A 19,805-nucleotide genomic window follows, 5' to 3' on the forward strand; every position below is an offset into this window, starting at 1 on the left:
ATTAAAACAACTGAATTAAAATCCTCTCAATTCCTGTTCTTGATATAAATCCACTGATCAGTGATAAATCTTCCGCATAACAATCTGGGAAACTAAATATTTTCCCGTGAAATTTATTTCTTTCAGTAGCCATTGTTTCCATCGGTTTTCTTTGTATGAATAATATTTCATTTGGCCAGTGTTGAGTACTCTCAATCATTTTTCGTTCTAATTTTAACACTTTCCTATTCCCAAAAAGCAACACAACTTACTTTCAACAATTTTTGGTTCGATTTTGGTTCCGATTGATATGAATGAATCTACCTTGTTCGTTACATGTATTTGCATCATTGCGTTTGTAACAATTAAACAATCTTCTCAATTGCGATAAGCCTATCTTTTTCCATTTCGATTTTAATTCAAATAAATAACAATTTCCAAAAATAACTTAAACTTTCTTTAATTTTTTTAATACTCCTTCATTATCTGTAGAATATTCTTGTATCAAGTTTTATGATTTTTTTTCTAAATAATTCTTTTGTTTTTATAAAACACATCTTAATACAAACCACTAGAAAGTGTTTCCAATGCTTGTCGATTCATTCTGATTCCTCATCATGTACTGTTTAATTCCCAATTTCCAATGATCACTTTTAATCATGAAATCATTTTTCGACTTGAGATTATATTGTCGCACAACAAACTATTCCCAAAAAGCATTTCTAATTCCTACCCATTTTAATAACAAGGTTTTCAATAAATTATCCGCTTTTAATACAAAATATGCTTCAATGCTCCAATAATTTTCCGCTTTGTTTTCAATAATTTGTCTAGTTTCAGAACCAATACAATTTTCTTATATTTACTCCTTCCGATGTTATCAATTTCTTTATAATAGTTTGTTTGTTTTAAGAAAAACTGTTAAACTCTTCTTATTACAAGTTTGAATTTCGTTTTTTTCATTAAAATCAATACAATCGCTTTTTATATTATTCGTTTGTTTTTATTAGTTATATCCACTCAAATGCTCTCAACTAACTGTTTTTTCATTTCAATCTTCCGCCACTTTCAATTTGCAAATGCAATTTCACGCTTTCCAAAAGAAAAAAAATCTTTCCAAAATTACTTCTTTACTTTCGATTAAATTTCGTTTATTTAAAAAAAACTTCTTTTAAAATAATAATTTTTCGTTTTGATACTTCAATCCAATGCATTAGAAAAAATTCCAAACATTTCTTGTTTCGTTTTAAAAAAATCTTCATAAAAAACTGTTTCGAACCAGTACAACTGGTTATGTCAACTCTTTCCGATATAATCAATTTTCTTATAATATTTCGCTTGTTTTAAGAAAAACTTTTCATATCAAATTCTCATTTCAATTTTTTTCATCCATTTGAATTTTAAATATATTTTTCGATTTCGGTTTACGCTTTTTGATGAATAAAACTTTATTCGAATTGTTTTTTTTTTGTTTAAATTTCGTTTGTTTCATTAAAACGCTTTTAAAATTATTCGTTCGTTTTAATAAAAATTTCACCTCAAAAACTCTTACATCTAGCTGTTTTTCCATTTCAATCTTCCGCCATTTTCGATTTTCAAACGCAATTTTACGCTTACTTTAGAAAAAAAATGTTTCCAAAATATTTTTTTTCTTTCGATCAAATTTCGTTTATTTCATAAAAAAAATTCTTTTTAAAAAATAATTTTTCGTTTTGATACATCGATCTAATCCATTCCAAATCTTCAAACATTTTTTGTTTCGTTTACAAAACTCTTCATAAAAACAGTTAAGGCATTTCAAGTTTCTTTCACCACCATTTTATTTCCACACCAAACAAAAAGGCACCAGCAATCTTTCATCTAGATATTTTTCACTGCAAAATTTAGCAGATTATTTTCACTTCAGAACTTTGGGCATATTTTTTACAAAAACACTATCAAGAAAAATATTTAAAAACTGACTTTGGGAGCGTATGCTGCGCCAATGTAGTGACCGGGATATTCCTCCTCGCACGCCACGCTTCCATTTTTCCGCTTTTCGGAGCCGAGAAATTCGCGAACCGTCGTCCGTACTCGTCAAATCCGTTTTCTTAACTGTCGTTTACCGCTCAACATCGCGCATGCCACGAGGCCCGCATATAATCAGTTCACAAACACAATCTCAACACGTGCAACAATTTAGCTGTTCCATCCGCTTTCACTATATGTACATACGACCGTATTCTCAGTATCGACAGCCTTCACAAACACGCCTAAGCTACGCTCTCTTATGCCATATTCGTTTTCATCCTGGTGGTGCACCGGTAGTGCACCAAGTGCTGTCAAAACGTTTTTTTTATATGAAGATGACAGCAGTTGGTGCACAACCATCTTTCCACCAGATGAAAACGAATATGGCATTAATCTCCTTTGTCAAAGGGTAACAACGCGTAACGCTCACTCTTATTTCTATTAGGGCATATTCTAACCGTTCCAACCTACTTCAACTATGGGCTCAATTTATTTAACATTTCTTACTCTTTCCTGATCCCTACAGTGGCCACAGAGGCCGTGTGCCGATTTGTCGTCCCAAGAGGGAAACGCGTGTGCTCCGCTAGGGGTAAACAGAGAAGGTAGGTTGAAAATCAACCGAAGCCGCAAGACGATTTTTCTAATGATTCGCTTCCTCATAGGCGATTCGGCTCTACACCTGGCCTCGTAACAACTTCACGGCCAGCAACTCAGGGACGACGAACGGAGAATCGCCTAACCAACATCAATCACAAAAGGGCCAAGTAAGTCAGCTGAAAGCGAATTAGAAGAAGGAAAGTAATTCCTCTTTTCTCCCCCCAATCAGAAAAGCCACGTGCTCATCCGGGCCGAAGCCAAACTTCACGAGAAGATCATCGGAAAAGGGGTCGAATTTCGTGAGTACCTTTCGAATTGTAAAGCAGAAACAAAAGAGAATATTAATTACACGCTTTCATCGCCAGGACCCCTTTCTTTTTTACCACCACAATCTTGGGAAAAACTTCCTTTTCTCGAGCAAAACCTATTTGGCAATAATATTGCAAATCTGGTTTGGCAAAATCTTCGGCATTCATCACGTTACCACCAAACCTTCCATCCACCAATCACCATCCATCTGGCGAGCCCAGCTGCAAAACATCCCCACCGGAACAAGCTGCACAGCTACGAGGGCCGCATCCCGCGTTTGAGTTTAACCTTGCCAGGTGGTCGTTCATCAGAGGTGTCAAGTCTTGCTGGATCAGATTGCAATTCCGGTCGCTTCCATTTCGCTATTCCAGTGGAGCAATCACCTGCTTCGGTCGTGCTACTCTGGTGGCAACAAAATCCCTGAAAGCAGCAGCCGAGTCGGGTTGCCAAGGTGTGCGCATCTTCTGGCAGCACATCTGTGCTCAAGGGTCCCAGGCAACATCCGGTAGGATCGGGCGCCGTGATCAGAGGCAGCCGCCGCTCACGGGACGCAGGGAAGCAGCCACCGCAGGAGGCGAAAGCCGCGTGTACTGCGTGTCGGGTTCGGATTCAGCAATTACCACCGCAGGAGGCGAGAGCCGCGTGTACTGCGTGTCGGTTTCGGTTCAGCAATCACCGCAGGAGGAGAGAACCGCGGGAACTGCGAGCAAGTGTCACGGAAGCAACCACCGCAGGAGGCGAAAGCCGCGTGCACTGCGTGTTGGCTTTGAGCTCGGCAATTATCACCGCAGGAGGCGAAGGCCGCGTGTACTGCGTGTCGGTTTCGGTTCAGCAATCACCGCAGAAGGAGAAAGCCGCGTGTTCTTCGCGCTAGTGTTAGTGTCAGCAACCACCGCAGGAGGCGAAAGCCGCGTGTACTGCGTGCTATTATAGGTGTCAGCAACCACCGCAGGAGGCGAGAGCCGCGTGTACTGCGTGCTGGTTTCAGTGTCGGCGACAACCGCAGGAGGCGAAAGCCGCGTGGACTGCGTCCAGAAACAGGTGGCCAGGACGACTGCAGGAAGCGTAAGGCGCATGTGCTGCGATTGGCAACAATCGTTTCAATCAGGGAAAACGTCGGTCGGCGTGACAGAGTCGTGCCATCGGTTCAGCAGCCTGAGCTGCAACATCACAGCTGCAACAGCACCAAAGGTAGCAATTGCATCGGCGGGAAGAATCAACTGCCATATGCTTCCGGTGGTTCCAGTGGCTGGATGCTCAGATGTCTGGATGCGCTGGTCAGCGCGTCAAATCCATCCGCCACATCAAAGGGCTAGCAACCACGTTGGATTCAGCGAGCGGCAGACAGCAGCAGGAGAATGCATTCAAATGCAAGCCGTAAGTGAGCAAACTTGTACACGCAAAATTAATATTATATTGTTGGGACTGGGAAAATGGGAGACAAATATTGCCTAACAAGAAAATTTAACTGCCATTCTTGACTTTGTTTTTGTGGCCTCGTCCACGGTAATGCGACCTAAATAATAAAGAAAAAGATTCTTGTTCGCAAGAAGAACCAGCTTGCCATCCCCCTGGAAATTCCCGATTCAGCCATTTTGATTTTGCTACTGCGGAGTTCGTGGAGTTTGTTTACCAACAAAGCCCTCAGCCCAAACAAATTTACCAATGCTTACAAACAAACTCACTGAATCTCACCGCGCTCTTCTCGCCTACTTACGGCGCGTTCGTAAATTGATTTTTTTGGGTGATGCATCCAGTCGATCGATTTGTTTGGTAGATGTCAAATCACTTTCCAATGCTTTTGCATACGTTTGTTTACAATTTACGAACGCCAGCACCGATAAAAAAAAATCACTTCGATAGAAATAATCAATTTACGAACAAGCCGTTACTGACGAAGTCAGAGAACCTTGTTATTTAATAACCTTGGCCCAGTCGAACGCATGCAAGTAGAGGGCTGCCAGGCTGCCACCGAATTGATGTTTGGAACCAAAACAACTTAATTTTAAGTTTAAAAAAGGAGCGTGTGGCTGTCAACAAAAGAGCACAACAAAAAAAGAAAAAAAATGTTTGTGGCGTCCATCATAACCAGAGGTGCCAGGTGTCCTGATTTATCAGGATTTGTCCTGATTTTTGAGAGACCGTCCTGATTTTTCAAAAACTCTCGATTTGTCCTGATTTTCTAAAATTGGTCGCTAAAATGTCCTGATTTGTCCTGATTTTCATAAAAACTTCTCAAATATAATCGAATTTGTAGTTTAACTATAAGAAAATCGAATAAATAGGTTATGAAATAGATAAACGCATTCAACAGATGGCGATCTTCGGTTCAGCGATGATATTTAAATGGTGTTTTTCGATATGAACTACAGGCCAGCCAAGAAACTGCTTATTGTTGGTGCATAAATCAAGGCGTTAACAGCACATGTATTGCGCCTTTATTTATGCAATTTAAGCAGAAATCCTTAATATTTTCAAGAATCCAGAGGTGTCCTGAAAAATCCTGATTTTTAGCTTCGGGATGTCCTGATTTTTGTCGAAACGACCTGGCACCCCTGATCATAACTGTTTCGGTAGTGGGAAAAATCGATCGCATTTTTAGTTAAATAAACTGAATTACCTCAAAAAGTTTAAATTTCTTTTAAAAACCTCGAATATTGATGCATCAACTATTTTGGTGAATTGAATTTCAATACTATCTCACCCAAAGGTAAATCATTCTTTCTATAAAAACAGCTTTATAATTGAGGTTATAAAATTGTTATTTTCTGAGCAGTTCCGGTATCAATGGAAAGTGAAAAAGACACATCGGAGTCAGTTGTTACTGATGAACCAGCGACAGCTTCAGCCACACTCGAATCTACGTCGGAAGGAATTTCTCAAATCGATAACGATGTTTCTGAAGCTATCGCAAGCGATTCTAAAGAACATTTTGACGATGTATTTTCCCCAACCAAACGTAAGATGCCGAAAGTCATAACGGTGCTAGATGATAGCGGAGAAGAGGCGGATTTAATGGAGGTGACGGAACAGAATGAAGGTAAAGCATTCCCAAACACTGATGCCGAAGTAGTCACTGCAGAAATTGATGTGTCGCAAGACCCCGTAGACGATGAATTGTCCAAGACTTCAGGAGTTTCGAACAAAACAACTATTGAAGAGGAGGAAACCAAATTTTCTAGAACTTCCAAAGACGGAAATGAACCACTAATTATTGCTGTGGAAGAGAGTGTTTTGCTTGTATCATCGGATGTTGCAGAACCTACTGAAGAAGGTACGAGGGATGACGCAAATTCAAATAAGGATAACAAACCGAGTCATAGGAATGTTAATGATCCACACGAAGAGGAAATGCAAAACATGCCGAATAAAACGATTGTTTCTGAATCACGAAAAGACAACATTTCTAGCACTGAATCCTTAAAGAATTTAACTGAAGACAAAGCCTGTAATCTGACAGAAAATCAAGAGATGAAAGATACTTATAGAGTTGAAACGCATTCATCATCCCTGGAGGAAACAAATCAAGAAGATCTCCATAACGAAAAAGATAACATTGATCAAATAGAAGAAATAACAACGGGATCTATTCAGACTCAATCCGTGATAGAATCAAATGATGATTCCAAAGAGGTTTCAACGGAAAAATCAAAAGAAACTATCACCATTTCCGATAGAACAGTTGAACTGAGCGTAGAAAAAAAAAGCCAAGTTTTAAAATCCACGACTAGTGAAACATCGGACACAATTGATAAAACGGAAAATTTAGAAACGCAAAAACAAATATCTGATGATGAGAGTCAAAGCTCCGAAATTATTCTAATCGACGATTCTCAAGGAACAACCGAAAATGATGACCATGGAAAACAAGAAGGTCTAGAAAAAGAAACAATTGAGGAGAAGAAAGAAGACTTGGCTCTTCCAGAATCGTCTCCAAAAACTTCAGAGGATAAACCAAAAATAAATAAAATCGGCGCCATAAACACAGACAATGTAGTGTTAAAAGACATCCATACAAATGAAGAATCAAAATCTGAAACCATATCCAATGAACCAATTTCAGAAGAACCTAATGGGAAAGCAAAACAATCGAAGGATGATATAATTTTGATCGAAGATGGTTCAGGTTCAGGTGAAAATCATCGGCTAGATAGTCAGGATAAAATTGTCATGAAAGAATCCACTGAAACAATAGAAGATAAACCAATAGAAGAAGATAACAAAACTGAATCAGCTTTGGTGCCAAAAAATTCAACGGAAAATAAAATAACAAGCGATGATGAAGATGTTGTCATGATTGGTGATGATACTCACATCACTGAAGAAAATACCAATAATACACCTTTGACTGAAAAATCGTCCATATCTGAAGTAAACAAAGAAAAAAACAATGACATTTACGAAACTCATGAAAAATTGTCGAAGGAAGAAGAAATGCAAATTGACGAACCGATAGCCGTTAAATTGAATGAAAATGAACAAGCCCTCGGTGAAAAGAAGGAAGCATCAAAAAAATCGCCGAAGAAAATCATTATGTTGGATGAAAAATCAGGCAATTTTGAAGAGATAGAATGTCCTCCGGAGGAATCAGTAGTTCCCCAACTCATCACAGGCGATTCTGACGAAGAAGTAATAATGATTGGTTCGAGTCGTCCTAAGAAAACAAACGAACGAAATGGCAGCAAAACGCAGTCCAAGGCAGCTCCGACAGCCGCAGTCATGAAATCTGCCCCCGTAGCTACAGAAAAGCTCGATCCTAAAAGTAACAAAACTACCCCCAAAACTGTTTCGGTTGACTGTGTTAATCCGGAGTGTCAACGAGAATCATCCCAAAGTGCTCCGGCTCCACTTTTCATACTTAACTTTTACGGAGTTCCTAAGAAAAATAAACGACAACGAATCTGTCTGACGTGCTACGATGAGTCTATACAAAAATATGAGGTTAGTATGGTTTTTTTTACTAAAATATCTAGCCTAAACGTCTTATATTAAAGGAACTTTGTGGTGTTGTTGAGGATCACAGGCCGCTGCTATTCTCCGACATGCCTCGAAAAAATGAACTTGTTGAAATTTCTGACAGCAGCGAGGAGGAGGAGGATGAAGAAACCAAAAAGGAATCCGAAAAACCTCTATCTGCTGATATCATATCGTTGGTAGAATCGGAATTGAACAGCATTCTCACCAGCACTTTCGAAAAGATTAATATAACGCAGCAGATTGATTGGACAGAACAAATTATGAAACAAAAGATTGCATATAATGCGAGTAAGTATCGATTAAATTTATAGATAATGAAATTGTTTAATTTGCACTTTATTGTCTTATACACTGTAATAGTGATCAAAGTGTTTTGAAGACATCATAAATCTTTAAAAGAATATAAAAAACTTTTCTTGGTCTTAAACCACTCATTTCTATTCATCATATTGTTTCGCTATATTAATCATGTACACATAAGCCTAGTCATTTAAACAAATTTTTTTGCCCTACTATCGAATTTAGAACTATCGGACGAAATTAACAACGAGCTGAACGAGCTGCAGCGAAAAGTGGACAAGATTCACCTTCAATTATACTCGAAATCCCGGCCTCGCTTCCAGGAATTGCCACCGTGCAACATTTTTCACGAAGTAGACCTACGCAATCAACCCGCCACTGTTGGTCAAACGCAAACGTCTTCTAGTCGGCAAGCATCGTCTCCGCAGAAGCCAGCCAGTGCATCTCTAGGTCCCAAAAAGGAAGAATTTCACCGTCCAGCAATAGTTGTCGGGCAATTTTTCTTCGCCGTCAAGCACAAATTGCTGAGTAACTGGGCTGAATGTCAGGTTGTGGAAGCAGTCTCGGTAGCCGAAGTGAGTTTATCTAATTTATGAATATGATAAGGTACTAGAAACAATGTGCTACAATTTCTTATTTTTCATTTTAGAAAACTCTATACAAAGTAAATTTTATGATCAGTACGGCAACTGGAACTGCGCCCATCAAAGTAGTTCCAGCTAAATATTTGGCGTACCGACATTCTTTCAATGTTAAGCTTCCCCTCGGGACGCGAGTTATTGCTCGTTTCGATGCTGGAACTACTTTACTTTCCGCGAAACAGAGTTCGCAGCAATCGAAGACGACCTCGTACTACCCTGGAATCATTGCGGAATCGTTTGGAAAATATAACCTTCATCGATATCTAATATTCTTCGATGATGGCTACGCACAGTACGTCAATCATGGCGATGTCCGAGTGGTCTGTGAAGAGTCAAAAGAAGTATGGGAGGATATCCATCCTCATTCGCAAGAATTTATTCGTAATTATCTATTGAACTACCGTTCGCAAAGACCAATGGTGCAGGTCAAAGTGGGACAAAAAATTATCACTGAATGGAAGGGAAAATGGATCTATGCAAAGGTGGTTGACATTGATGCAAGTTTAGTTCAACTGCACTTTCCGGACGACAATCGGTATGAATGGATTTACCGGGGATCCACCCGTTTGGGTCCACTCTACCAGGAGAAGGCTCTAAGCATGAGCAAGCAAAACAATAAATTCTCTAAATTCCAGAAACGAAATGAACCATCTATCGAATACATCACTTTAGATGATGACGATGATGAGGATCAAAATAAGCAAGACGCTAAAAAGACCACCACTACGCAAGAACAGAACGATCAACAACAACAACAGAACAAGTATATATCACATCAACAGATAAACCAGCAGACGAATGATAACTCTATTCGTTCGGTTGCCAAAAAGAGCACATTTAGCAGATCTTTACCACAGCCTCAAACACAGCCATCAGCCGTCTTTATGAACAGTTCAACTATCTACTGTGAGGATGATCGACCAAAGGGCAAAATCGTTTACTACACAGCCAAAAAACATCTGCCGCCACTGAAATACAAACCTCATGATTGCAACCCAAGTTGCCTGTTTAAAATAACACACAATCTCAAATCATATAGTCCACTTGCCAAACCTCTCCTGTCCGGCTGGGAACGACAGCTTTGCAAGATGCGCTACAAGAAGGTGTTTGTAGTTTATCGAGCTCCTTGCGGAAGGCGACTAAGAAATATGTACGAACTCCATCTGTATCTTCGCATGACCCAGGCACTACTCAACGTAGAAAACTTCGATTTCGACCCGATGGTACATTGTCTGGCGGAGTATGTCATTGAGAATCACATCTACCACAACCCTGTTAGTATATTTATTTCAAACAAAAGATCTCATAGTACAATTACTTAACAGATTTAGACATTTGCCTTGATCTACATTGGATTTTCTCGAGGTAGCACCTCTTGGTGCAATTATTTGATTTTTACAATATACCTACTTGTCGGTTGCTTTAGTAATTAATTAGAGCTCGGCACAAGTGAAAACTTTGTTTTCGCGTCCTCAGTGGGTCCGTAAAGCAAAATACTGAAATATTTGTTTTAATTTATTTTAGGATCTTTCGGATGGGAAAGAATATATGGCCGTGCCCTGCGTTAACTATTTCGACGACACCAAACCACCACCCTGTATATACTCGACCGAGCGTATTCCAACGGAAGGGGTCAATCTCAATTTGGATCCTAATTTCTTGTGCGGATGCGATTGTGAGGATGATTGTTTGGATAAAACTCGCTGCCAATGTTGGCAGTTGACTATCGCTGGTGCCAAATTTGGCAATCCGAACACTCCTGTCGATAATATCGGTTATGTGTATAAGCGCCTGCAGGAAGCGGTTTTAACCGGTATCTATGAATGCAACGCTAATTGTCGCTGCAAGAGCAATTGTTTGAACCGAGTAGTGCAGCATCCACTGCAAACGAAACTACAGGTGTTCAAAACGAGTAACCGGGGCTGGGGAATCCGATGTTTGAACGATGTCCCCAAGGGATCCTTTATTTGCATCTATTCAGGACATTTGCTGACCGAGGAAGCAGGAAATAATATTTGCCAGATGAACGAGAACAAAGCCGGGGATGAGTATTTCGCCGACCTAGATTACATTGAAACCGTGGAACAATTAAAGGAAGGTTACGAGACAGATGTGGTGGAATCAGAGAGTGAAAATGATAGCGATGGGCCAGATTATGATGCTAAAAAGGATCTGAGCGATGGATCTGATGAGGATTTTACTGGCAAGGTCAAAACCACAAACCAGGTTATTAAAACGCGATCGCAACTTCTTCGTAGCGACAGCAGCAAAGATGACTCAAAGGGATCAGAAACGCAGAAACAAAAAGTAAATGAGTGTCCCAATTTTGTCCTCTGTCTATGAAGAATTATTTCTTATTTGTACCTCGTTTTCATTTCAGAAACACAAAAAGAAAGATGAGAACCGGACAGGTTCAGATGATGGTATGTTTGAACATCGATTCTGAATCCAGTTACTAAAATTTAATACCCTAATGCTTTTATCTTCTTATTTTTTTTTTATTTGTTAAGAACGTGAGATGGTGAGTTTAGTACCAACTTTGGAGATGAACAAGGAAGACGATTCTAATGGACTCGCCAAGTTTCGGTCCGTACGTAAAATGATGGGGAAGCATGAAGCCATTTACATTATGGATGCCAAAAAATCAGGCAATCTCGGACGTTATTTCAACGTTAGTTTCGAAATCTATAGATTTCAGCTAGTAGAAATTTTAATTGATTTAACTTTTTCCATTAGCATTCCTGCAACCCGAATCTCTTTGTGCAAAACGTTTTCGTTGACACGCACGATTTGCGTTTCCCATGGGTAGCCTTCTTCGCACTCAGCAACATCCGGGCTGGTTGTGAATTGACATGGAACTACAACTACGATGTTGGATCCGTCCCAGGTAAAGTACTGTATTGCCAGTGCGGTGCGGAAAATTGTCGTCAACGGTTGCTGTAAATCGAAACCTGGCTTGAAACGTCTCACACAAACGTCATTACGTGTATTTCCTTTTAGTTTTTATCCGAGCGACGGTTAGATTTTAATATTCTGACAAACTGTGAATGTTTCTATTATGGACATAGTATTAAGCAAATAAATATCATGAATACAGTAAATACAGCGTTTAAGTGTTTGAATAAGTATATTTGTCCTTAACAAATAATTTATTTATAAATAACATTTTATAGCTTTGCCACTTCAACGAATCTTTCATTTTTGAAAAGATCCTTGTAAGAAGAAATGTACTTGAGCCTCAGTTCCGAACCTTCTTTCTCCAGAAATGTGGCAATCAATGGAGGATGTGAGGAGTCGACCTCAAGCCACAACACACCCTTTGGTTTCAAATGCTTTGCTGCGGCTTTCAAAATTGCCTTCACAACCTTGAGGCCATCAGGGCCACCGTCCAATGCGCGTAAATCTTCATATACTTTGATTTCCGGTTCCAACTGCAGTAACTGGTGGGATGGGACGTAAGGAGGATTGCTAACAATCATATCAAATGTTTCGATTTCTATTGCTTCCGGAATTTTATCCACCAGTTTGTGTTTGAAAATTCGTAACCTTTCGGTTAATCCTAGATTTTCTGCATTTTCCTTTGTCAATTCACATGCTAATTTGCTTTGGTCTATTGCTATGGCTGTTGACTGTTAAGAAAAGAGAGGAAGGCTTGGATTAGTTGAAAATTTTATTCCGGTTTAAAATATAACAGAACACATCACTATTCGTTGTATAGTATTCTTCTAAGTACGTACATTGGGCACCTGCGATAGAATCGACAATGCTATCGCTCCGGTTCCGCAGCCGATTTCGAGAAATCTAAACTCTTTGTCAGTATCGATTTGTTGCAGAATCAGCTCAACCAGCTCTTCCGTTTCCGGTCGCGGTATGAACACAGGCGGTGCCATCTTCAGTGTGAGTTCACCAAAATCCCATTGCCCGATGACATACTGTATGGGCATACGGGCCATTCGACATTCACACAAATCAGCCAGTAGCGTTAGTTGCTCTTTGCTTAGTTCTAGCTTTTGATGCTTTTCTACATCTCCAGGACAGGCCAGTTTTAACACATGGGCTAAAATGTTAGTAATAGAAGTAGTGGGTTCGGGAATCTTCTCCTGCTCAAACCGAGAGCGCCACTGGTCCTGGACAGTGCGGACGCTATTTGGTGCCCATGTTGTTGAATTTAGAGCGTCCGAACTGAGCATTGCCTGAATTGAACGACCCTTCAAATATTGCCTTAGCGCCCCAGCCCCAGATCGTGATAGGAACATGGTCACTTACTTATTAGGTATGTTAAATTCTATTCCTCAAAATGAAAATGAGAAAATTCGACTTATATACATAGCACTGTTTGGAATCGATATCTATACTGTTATTCAACATAACTTCTGAAGGCTTGTTGACAAACATGTTTTTTTATGCTGCTCGCACGTGCTGCGCGCGGCATGCGCATTGCTCAAGGTTTTACAAAAGCATTTTGTATTAAATGTTTTGTGCTACAACATTGATGGATTTCATGGGAAGATGATCATTTTCAATTTTTTTACGATTCAAGGTCAAAAACACGTTACGAGCTCATCAACAGGATCAGTGCACCGAGCAAAAGCGTAAATCCACACGGTAACCAAAGCTACCTTCATCTGTGTCTGTATATTTATTAAATCCATGGATTATTTTCATTTAACAATAGTTCTGCGACTGTAGAGCCTATGCAATAGGCGGACCGTCATATGAAAAACTGATCCGGTACAACCGGTACAACTGAGATCGATGTTTACTCTTGGGCTCGGAACTCACGAACATCGGCTCAGGAACTGACTATATCACAAGCCTATATAGTTTTTTTTATTGAAAAACACATAATAAATTTCATAAATATGATTTGGTATAGTTTTCATGAATGATACACCAAATTATATTTATAAAAAATCTTAGAGTTTCAGATATATTACAAAACTTATAACGTATAAAATTTATTTGATTATTTAATATAGTTCTTACCAGGTACATCATAGCCAAAAAATTATAGTTCAATCTAACGGATTTTTTCATTTTCGTTTATTGGATTTTCCATTAGCGTTCTATATAAAATTCCTAATAATCCTTATAGTCGGATTTTGTTCAGTGTGTAAATAATACAGCACACTGAAAAAAAAATCTGGGCATTTCAGTTCGAATTTTGCCTTCTTCCTTGCGGGGTTGTGATGGTGTTTGGTAAATAAATTTAATCGCGCACATCTTTTCCTTTTATTCGATTTGTGCGTTAAAACGGTGAGCTGGCTGGCAGAAACAAGTGAATGGTTAAATCGAATTAGAAGGTGCATAATTTTTGGAAAGTGCATTGGAAAAGATTGTTTAACCATCGCGGGAATAACTGTGTTTCAAATAAATCTACGAATATGTCTGTCAATAGATTTACGGCAGCTTAATTTAGACAAAAAACTACGCGTCACTGTAGTTTTTTTTTGTTTCGTGATGAGTGCATTTTGGTCAAGCGCGAGCTAGAGTGATAAGAAGAGAAAACTAAAAAAAAAGAGTTGCCCCGTGTCAAAAACTGGGGAAAGGAAGTGATTTTTTGTTTTATGAATTCGACCCAAGATCCAGAGATATTGAGACAACAACTCCAAGGTGCGATATGAAAGGTTTTTACGGGAAACTACAGTGGACTCTGATTTTTATACTCGAGAAGACGCCAATTGAACCGGTTATTTTTGGATCTCGGTTTCTGGTTTATAATTAGAATGACTTTTTGGGGGAAAAAATAATTTTTATTTTGCATTTGTATAACATTTCAGTACTGATTCTAGAGTGGAGCGCCTTATCATTCGCGAACTATGGGTGCCATCATATCGAGATTCCGGGTAAGTTCCTGTTGATATGTACATATAAAGCCACAACAACAATTCGTCCTTGACCACCGAACGCGCAACTGTCTGTAGCGTTATGTACCTACTATAGGTACGGTACTTTACGGCCTACATTGCATCATTTGCCTGGATAACTTTATGGTTCAATAGATTTATACGAACATGGTCAATGTTCAGGATATACAGAATGCATTATTTACTGAAACGAACAAAAGACAGATTGAATTTCTACATACAACAGAGTATGAAACATTTCGATGAGCAAGTTTGCTTCATCATTGTACATGTTTGTTCGAATACCTACATTCCAGGGAGTGAGTGATGGCTTTGATTTTTGCCAAACATCTTCCCATGTACATTTTTTTCTAGATGAAATATCTGAAACATGGCTTGTTACGCTTAAGCCTAGTTCACACTAGGCAACATGAACTGCGATTTTTGTTATGAGACGAACTTTGTTGTCTCTTGTTGTTGGAAACCTGAGAAACCCGAAGAAAATGGGAGACGCTGAGACCGTCTCGAGACGAACCGTCTCCTAGTGTGGACTAGGCTTTACTGCTTGCCTTGCAGAGGTCTGCTTTTACATTCTGAAATTTTACTAGCTTTTCCTCATTGGCTGGATGCAAATCATCTTCTATCCTATATCCAATGCCGCTGGATTGCCGCATCTACACAAATTGCTGTCAGCAATATATCTAATTTCTTGTGCTAGTTTGTTAAGTCATCCTGCAGGAACCTACATTGATTAATCTTTTTTAATGCTGTGTGATTGGTCGCGTGTTCGGCTGTACTTTTGATGCGTTGCGATAGTAATTTTCACTTTTGTTCATAATCTATTCGTAGAAGGAAAAAACAACCTACCAAGTGCTAGAGAATCTGGAGGAGCAGATTAAGGACATCGAAGCGTATACCATCAGTACCCAAGCCCAGCAGAAGCGTTTTGTCGGTAATTTTCTAGTTGTCTCGATTGGTCTGTACGTGATCGCTTTCCTCGTGTTTTATTTCGTATTCTTTCCACCGACTTGGAACGAACGAATAATCCACTCGTTACCACTTCTGATCTCTCCGATGATGTAAGCTAATGACAGATATTTTTTCCATTGATTTATGACTCTAACAATAAATTCTTGATTCAAGTATCACCATTATGAAAAAAATATTGGCATGGTATTTCGAGCGGAAGGTTGTCAGAAATACAAATAAACTGAAAGATCTGCGAGCAGAGAAGAAAAAAATTTTAGAAAAAGTGATGGACAAAGAGACATACAAGGTTGCAGTCGACATCCTCAATAAATTCGGAGATAAATCGCATAAAGCCCAGATGCAATCTTTGAATGGTACGTAGCAATTATCTTCATACATTGTGCTTTGAAAAATTATTTAATTTTTAATTTGCAGTTCTTTCGCCACCAAAAGGCGCCCCCGCTCAAATAATGACACCTAAAGGTCCGATGGCTCAACTTCGTCCGCAACCAGGTCCCTTTTCCGCTCCTGGTCCACAGTCTATGACTCCGAATCGGCAGATGCCAGTTACACCGATCGGATTCAACCTGAACCAGCGCCAGCAGATGATGGCAGCAGGTGGCAGTGGACTTCAGGGAAGTGGTTTGATTCAACGACCCATTGGAATGGCTTCTGGTACGATGCCCTACAGGCGGACTCCTTATCCAATAATCAATCACAACCAAAAAGGGGTGTTGGAAAAGATGGTGGACTATCTAGTCGGTGACGGGCCAAACAGTCGTTTTGCCATGATCTGCAAAGACTGTCTTATGCATAATGGTAATTCCATGGCAAATGATTTTCTTTTGAGCATTTAATGTTTCAATTGTTAACTCTCTTTCAAATCAGGAATGGCTCTACAAGAGGAATACGAATATGCTGCTTTCCGTTGTGCTTTCTGTGGTGCATTTAATCCTGCAAAGAAGCAAAGACCGCTTGCCCCCCGGTTGCCGTTTGAGCAGGCCCAGTTAGATAAATTGAGCGAGAAGCGAGGTTCATCATCTTCGCTAGCTACTTCGGAAGCACCATCAGAAATCGAAGGTGGAGAAAACGACGAAGGAGCTGATAAAGGTATGAATTGTGTTTCTTTAAACACTGAGTTTATACTTTTATCCAGTTTTATCATTACCGTGATTAATCTATGTGTGTAATACTGTAGAAGTAATACGTACATTAAATCTTAATCTATACCTACGTCTCAGCCAAATCTTTCCTGATAACTGATAACTGGGGTAGTATGTTACAAATTGAGCTTGCAGAGAAAGCATATTTCGGATTTGGATCGAATGACTTCACAAATTTTTAACTATTTTGATAACACACAATTTGTGGTGAAACCCCAACCCCATCTTTTTCTTTTTAGCATTTTTTTCATTTGTTCATGCCTATAAACTAAGTCGTGTTACCTTCCTTGATATAAGTCCAAAGATCATTCTGATATTTGCTGATCAATGTTTTATTCATTGTCATAGAATCGGATCAGGACGAAGTTACTCCCACAGAAGACCCCCAACCGGATGAAGAAGACGACAATCTCATTCAGGATGAACCAATCAATCCCAGTTCAGATGGTACCCCGAAGGGACAAGAACAAAATACATTGGATGACGGGAAAGCATCAAATACCTAAATTCTGGTGAAACATTAGACTGAAACCAACGGTAGTTTTTGCATTATCAATAAACCGGAAAGAAAGCTCGATATACTGACAGGTAAGCACCGTTTCCTTACACGAAATACGTCTTCTTGTTTGACTTTGTAGTGCACTCGAAGTTAGCAAGCAAAGTCCAAATCAAAGAAGTTCGACTATTGCACCAATCCAAATCTACTTGAAGAAATATCTATCGAGCAGTCAGATATCATAGGATCTAGACACTGAACATTTGAAGGAATTCCATAATTTTGGTTCATATACCCTCATATTCATTTAACATCTGGTTACATAACAATACGCACCTTATTTATTTGCCTTGCAACAAATGCTTCAGTTTTTTGAACATTAGCCTTAGTTTAATTTCAGCATCACACATTTTGTGTGATTTTTAAGATTTCATATCAAAAAGAAACTAATTCCTATAGAAATAGATACTGTAACACAAGAAAAACGCAGCATTTAGACATGTGTCGATTCAACACTTTTGCGAGATTATTAAAAAAAATTAGTTATTTTGAATTCATTTGGCCCGATTAATTGTATAGCATTTAGAATTAAGTTTCTTGATTATGTGTGCGATATTGAAGAAAAAGATTTTTTGTGACCTGGAATATTTTGCATGCGGTAAATTTGGGAAGTGGTTCGTTATAGTCAAGTGTGAATCCAGAAAATTAATTTATTAAAAACTTACTTTAACATTAGAACGTTGATATTGATCGAATCGAGTGGTAGATTTTTAGTAAAAAAAAAAGCTGGATCGGCGTTGTAACAACTTATAAAGGTTTTTTTTGTTATAAAACAAATTCTGATTTACTCAACTAAAACATATCGAAATTACTTCCATATATTTATATTGCATCGCTGAATAAAAGTAAGTACTTAATACACTAATGGACTTAGGCGGCATCCATAAATTACGTAACGCAAAAAGTGCACTTTTTTGACCCCCTCCCCCCCATATGTCACACATCGTAACGCTTAGACGTACCCCCCTATGAAAATTACGTAACGCTGATACCAACCCCCTCCCCCCCGTCTTCTCATATTTTTAAATACTGATTTTCGAAGATTAAAAAATAATTTGAACATAAAATTTTTTAAAGGTTCTTCAAAACTATACAAATCGCTTCTTAGTACTCATTGATGATAACTCTCTGATAAAATTAATTGATTGTCTTTTTACGAGTTGCTCTGTGCTTGTTCACTGATGGTCTATCTTGTTAACTTCATTTTGTTCATGGAGCATAACTTTTTATGTAAAATATACTCCACTTAGTAATATTCGTCGGAGTAATCAATATTGCATTCTTTAAATCAATTGAGAAAAAATATTAAAATTTCCGTCTTGAGGTTGAATTGAGTTTTTGGGAGTAAATGTACCTAATATTCGATTTTCCAACAAATATTTCACGTATATTCAATATACATTTCAAGGAGTCTATCTCAGAATCTTTAAATAGAAAAGATCACAAACCACCTTCAACCATATTCAAGCTTACAAATTTTAAGCTGATTTTGGTTTGCTTATCATGTGCAAAATTTGCATGACATCAATATAGTTAATAGTTGCGATTAAGTAAACTGAAATTTTTAAGGAAAAAATCGTTACGTAACGATGAGCATACCTCCCCCCCTCCCCTATGTCACAATTCGTAACGCTGGAGCTTACTCCCTCCCCCCCTAGGAGCGTTACGTAATTTATGGATGCCCCCTTAAAGTATTCCGCATAAGTTAACTCACCGCATTTTTTTTAAATAACTCTCAATAGCTTGTGATATTTACACACTTTTTCTGTGAAAGGTTTTCTATCTAAGCACATGAAATTCACATTGTCTAATCTGCTTTCATAACAAGATTTTTTTTGCTCAAAAACTTGTATGATTTTTAAGTATTCTCTATCTGTTAATTAACTAAAACGAGCCATTTTCGTGGTTGTTTTTATTTTTTACAATATATTTTAACATTTGATAAATTAATTATCGGAACATTATTAATTACTCGCATAGCTAAATAATTTTAAATGATTTATTAGGTATTACTTAAATATAAAAAAGTGAACGAAAACAACAAATTATTCTTAAAAGTGAACAGAAGTGAATAAGTTGTAGATATTATTTTCAATGATTTACCGTGTTTTTAGATCCCTTTAAATTAAAAAAAGTGGAATTTCTTAATGCGACAAATACGTTTTCCCAACAAAAATGGAGAATATAGTTTTTCCCTTCTTGTTATTAAATAAATATTAGTTAAAAAGATGAAGATAAAAAGTAGACCATTGTAAATTTAATGTGCTTCGGCAGAGAAAAAATCACAGAACTTTTTCACATAAAAAGGGGGAAAAATTTAAAAGTTATTTTAAATACAGGCAATGGATTAGCTTATGCCTAATATATTTGTCTTTTAGTGTACTTATTTGAACTGTAAAAAATCTAAATATATCCTGTGTGAATACCTTATTTATCTGGTTTCGAGAAGAGTGTAAAT

General features: G+C 38.3%; 4 protein-coding genes across 8 annotated transcripts in view; 3 read left to right on the forward strand and 1 right to left on the reverse strand.

Annotated features, from left to right (window-relative positions):
* Positions 1–4,329, forward strand: part of LOC129747978 (uncharacterized) — a 28,426-nt gene extending 24,097 nt beyond the window's left edge. The window contains exons 5-8 of the mRNA XM_055742426.1: positions 2,516–2,591; positions 2,652–2,753; positions 2,816–2,885; positions 2,952–4,329. Of these exons, the coding sequence (XP_055598401.1) occupies positions 2,516–2,591; positions 2,652–2,753; positions 2,816–2,885; positions 2,952–3,176 (473 nt within the window). The 3' untranslated portion in view covers positions 3,177–4,329. The remainder of the gene's footprint in view (positions 1–2,515; positions 2,592–2,651; positions 2,754–2,815; positions 2,886–2,951) is intronic.
* A 1,113-nt stretch (positions 4,330–5,442) lies between these two features.
* LOC129746107 (histone-lysine N-methyltransferase eggless) lies at positions 5,443–11,914 on the forward strand. Its single transcript, XM_055739568.1, has 9 exons — positions 5,443–5,605; positions 5,672–7,836; positions 7,890–8,160; positions 8,398–8,747; positions 8,822–10,087; positions 10,338–11,120; positions 11,194–11,236; positions 11,324–11,484; positions 11,550–11,914. The coding sequence occupies exons 2-9, from the start codon at positions 5,683–5,685 to the stop codon at positions 11,754–11,756; spliced, it is 5,235 nt and encodes a 1,744-aa protein (XP_055595543.1). The 5' UTR covers positions 5,443–5,605; positions 5,672–5,682; the 3' UTR covers positions 11,757–11,914.
* A 7-nt stretch (positions 11,915–11,921) lies between these two features.
* Positions 11,922–13,600, reverse strand: LOC129746108 (MTRF1L release factor glutamine methyltransferase-like). The gene is made up of 2 exons (XM_055739569.1): positions 12,551–13,600; positions 11,922–12,442 (listed from the first exon to the last, which is right to left on the reverse strand). The coding sequence occupies exons 1-2, from the start codon at positions 13,067–13,069 to the stop codon at positions 11,981–11,983; spliced, it is 981 nt and encodes a 326-aa protein (XP_055595544.1). The 5' UTR covers positions 13,070–13,600; the 3' UTR covers positions 11,922–11,980.
* A 378-nt stretch (positions 13,601–13,978) lies between these two features.
* On the forward strand, positions 13,979–18,124 carry LOC129748349 (endoplasmic reticulum junction formation protein lunapark-B). Of its 5 annotated transcripts, none has more exons than XM_055742926.1 (7): positions 13,979–14,426; positions 14,606–14,659; positions 15,509–15,738; positions 15,803–16,002; positions 16,064–16,447; positions 16,517–16,738; positions 17,140–18,124. In XM_055742926.1, the coding sequence occupies exons 2-7, from the start codon at positions 14,633–14,635 to the stop codon at positions 17,295–17,297; spliced, it is 1,221 nt and encodes a 406-aa protein (XP_055598901.1). In that variant the 5' UTR covers positions 13,979–14,426; positions 14,606–14,632; the 3' UTR covers positions 17,298–18,124. The 5 variants fall into 5 exon arrangements, with proteins under 5 accessions (XP_055598901.1, XP_055598896.1, XP_055598900.1 ...); XM_055742921.1 differs by having other exon boundaries at positions 14,594–14,659; positions 17,140–18,123; XM_055742925.1 differs by having other exon boundaries at positions 14,067–14,116; positions 14,594–14,659.
* Positions 18,125–19,805: the final 1,681 nt, after the last annotated feature.

The sequence above is a fragment of the Uranotaenia lowii genome, chromosome 2, assembly GCF_029784155.1.
Source record: "Uranotaenia lowii strain MFRU-FL chromosome 2, ASM2978415v1, whole genome shotgun sequence".
Taxonomy (NCBI): Eukaryota; Metazoa; Arthropoda; class Insecta; order Diptera; family Culicidae; genus Uranotaenia; species Uranotaenia lowii.

Coding starts and splice junctions, on each gene's coding strand:
- LOC129748349 (XM_055742926.1), top strand. CDS start 14,633: ATGGGTGCCATCATATCGAGATTCCGG. Junction 16,448..16,516: donor AGACTGTCTTATGCATAATG/GTAATTCCATGG, acceptor CTTTCAAATCAG/GAATGGCTCTACAAGAGGAA. Junction 16,739..17,139: donor CGACGAAGGAGCTGATAAAG/GTATGAATTGTG, acceptor TCATTGTCATAG/AATCGGATCAGGACGAAGTT.
- LOC129746107 (XM_055739568.1), top strand. CDS start 5,683: ATGGAAAGTGAAAAAGACACATCGGAGTCAGTTGTTACTGATGAACCA. Junction 10,088..10,337: donor ATCACATCTACCACAACCCT/GTTAGTATATTT, acceptor AATTTATTTTAG/GATCTTTCGGATGGGAAAGA. Junction 11,485..11,549: donor ATCTCGGACGTTATTTCAAC/GTTAGTTTCGAA, acceptor TTTTTCCATTAG/CATTCCTGCAACCCGAATCT.
- LOC129746108 (XM_055739569.1), bottom strand. CDS start 13,069: ATGTTCCTATCACGATCTGGGGCTGGGGCGCTAAGGCAATATTTGAAG. Junction 12,443..12,550: donor TTCTATCGCAGGTGCCCAAT/GTACGTACTTAG, acceptor TTTTCTTAACAG/TCAACAGCCATAGCAATAGA.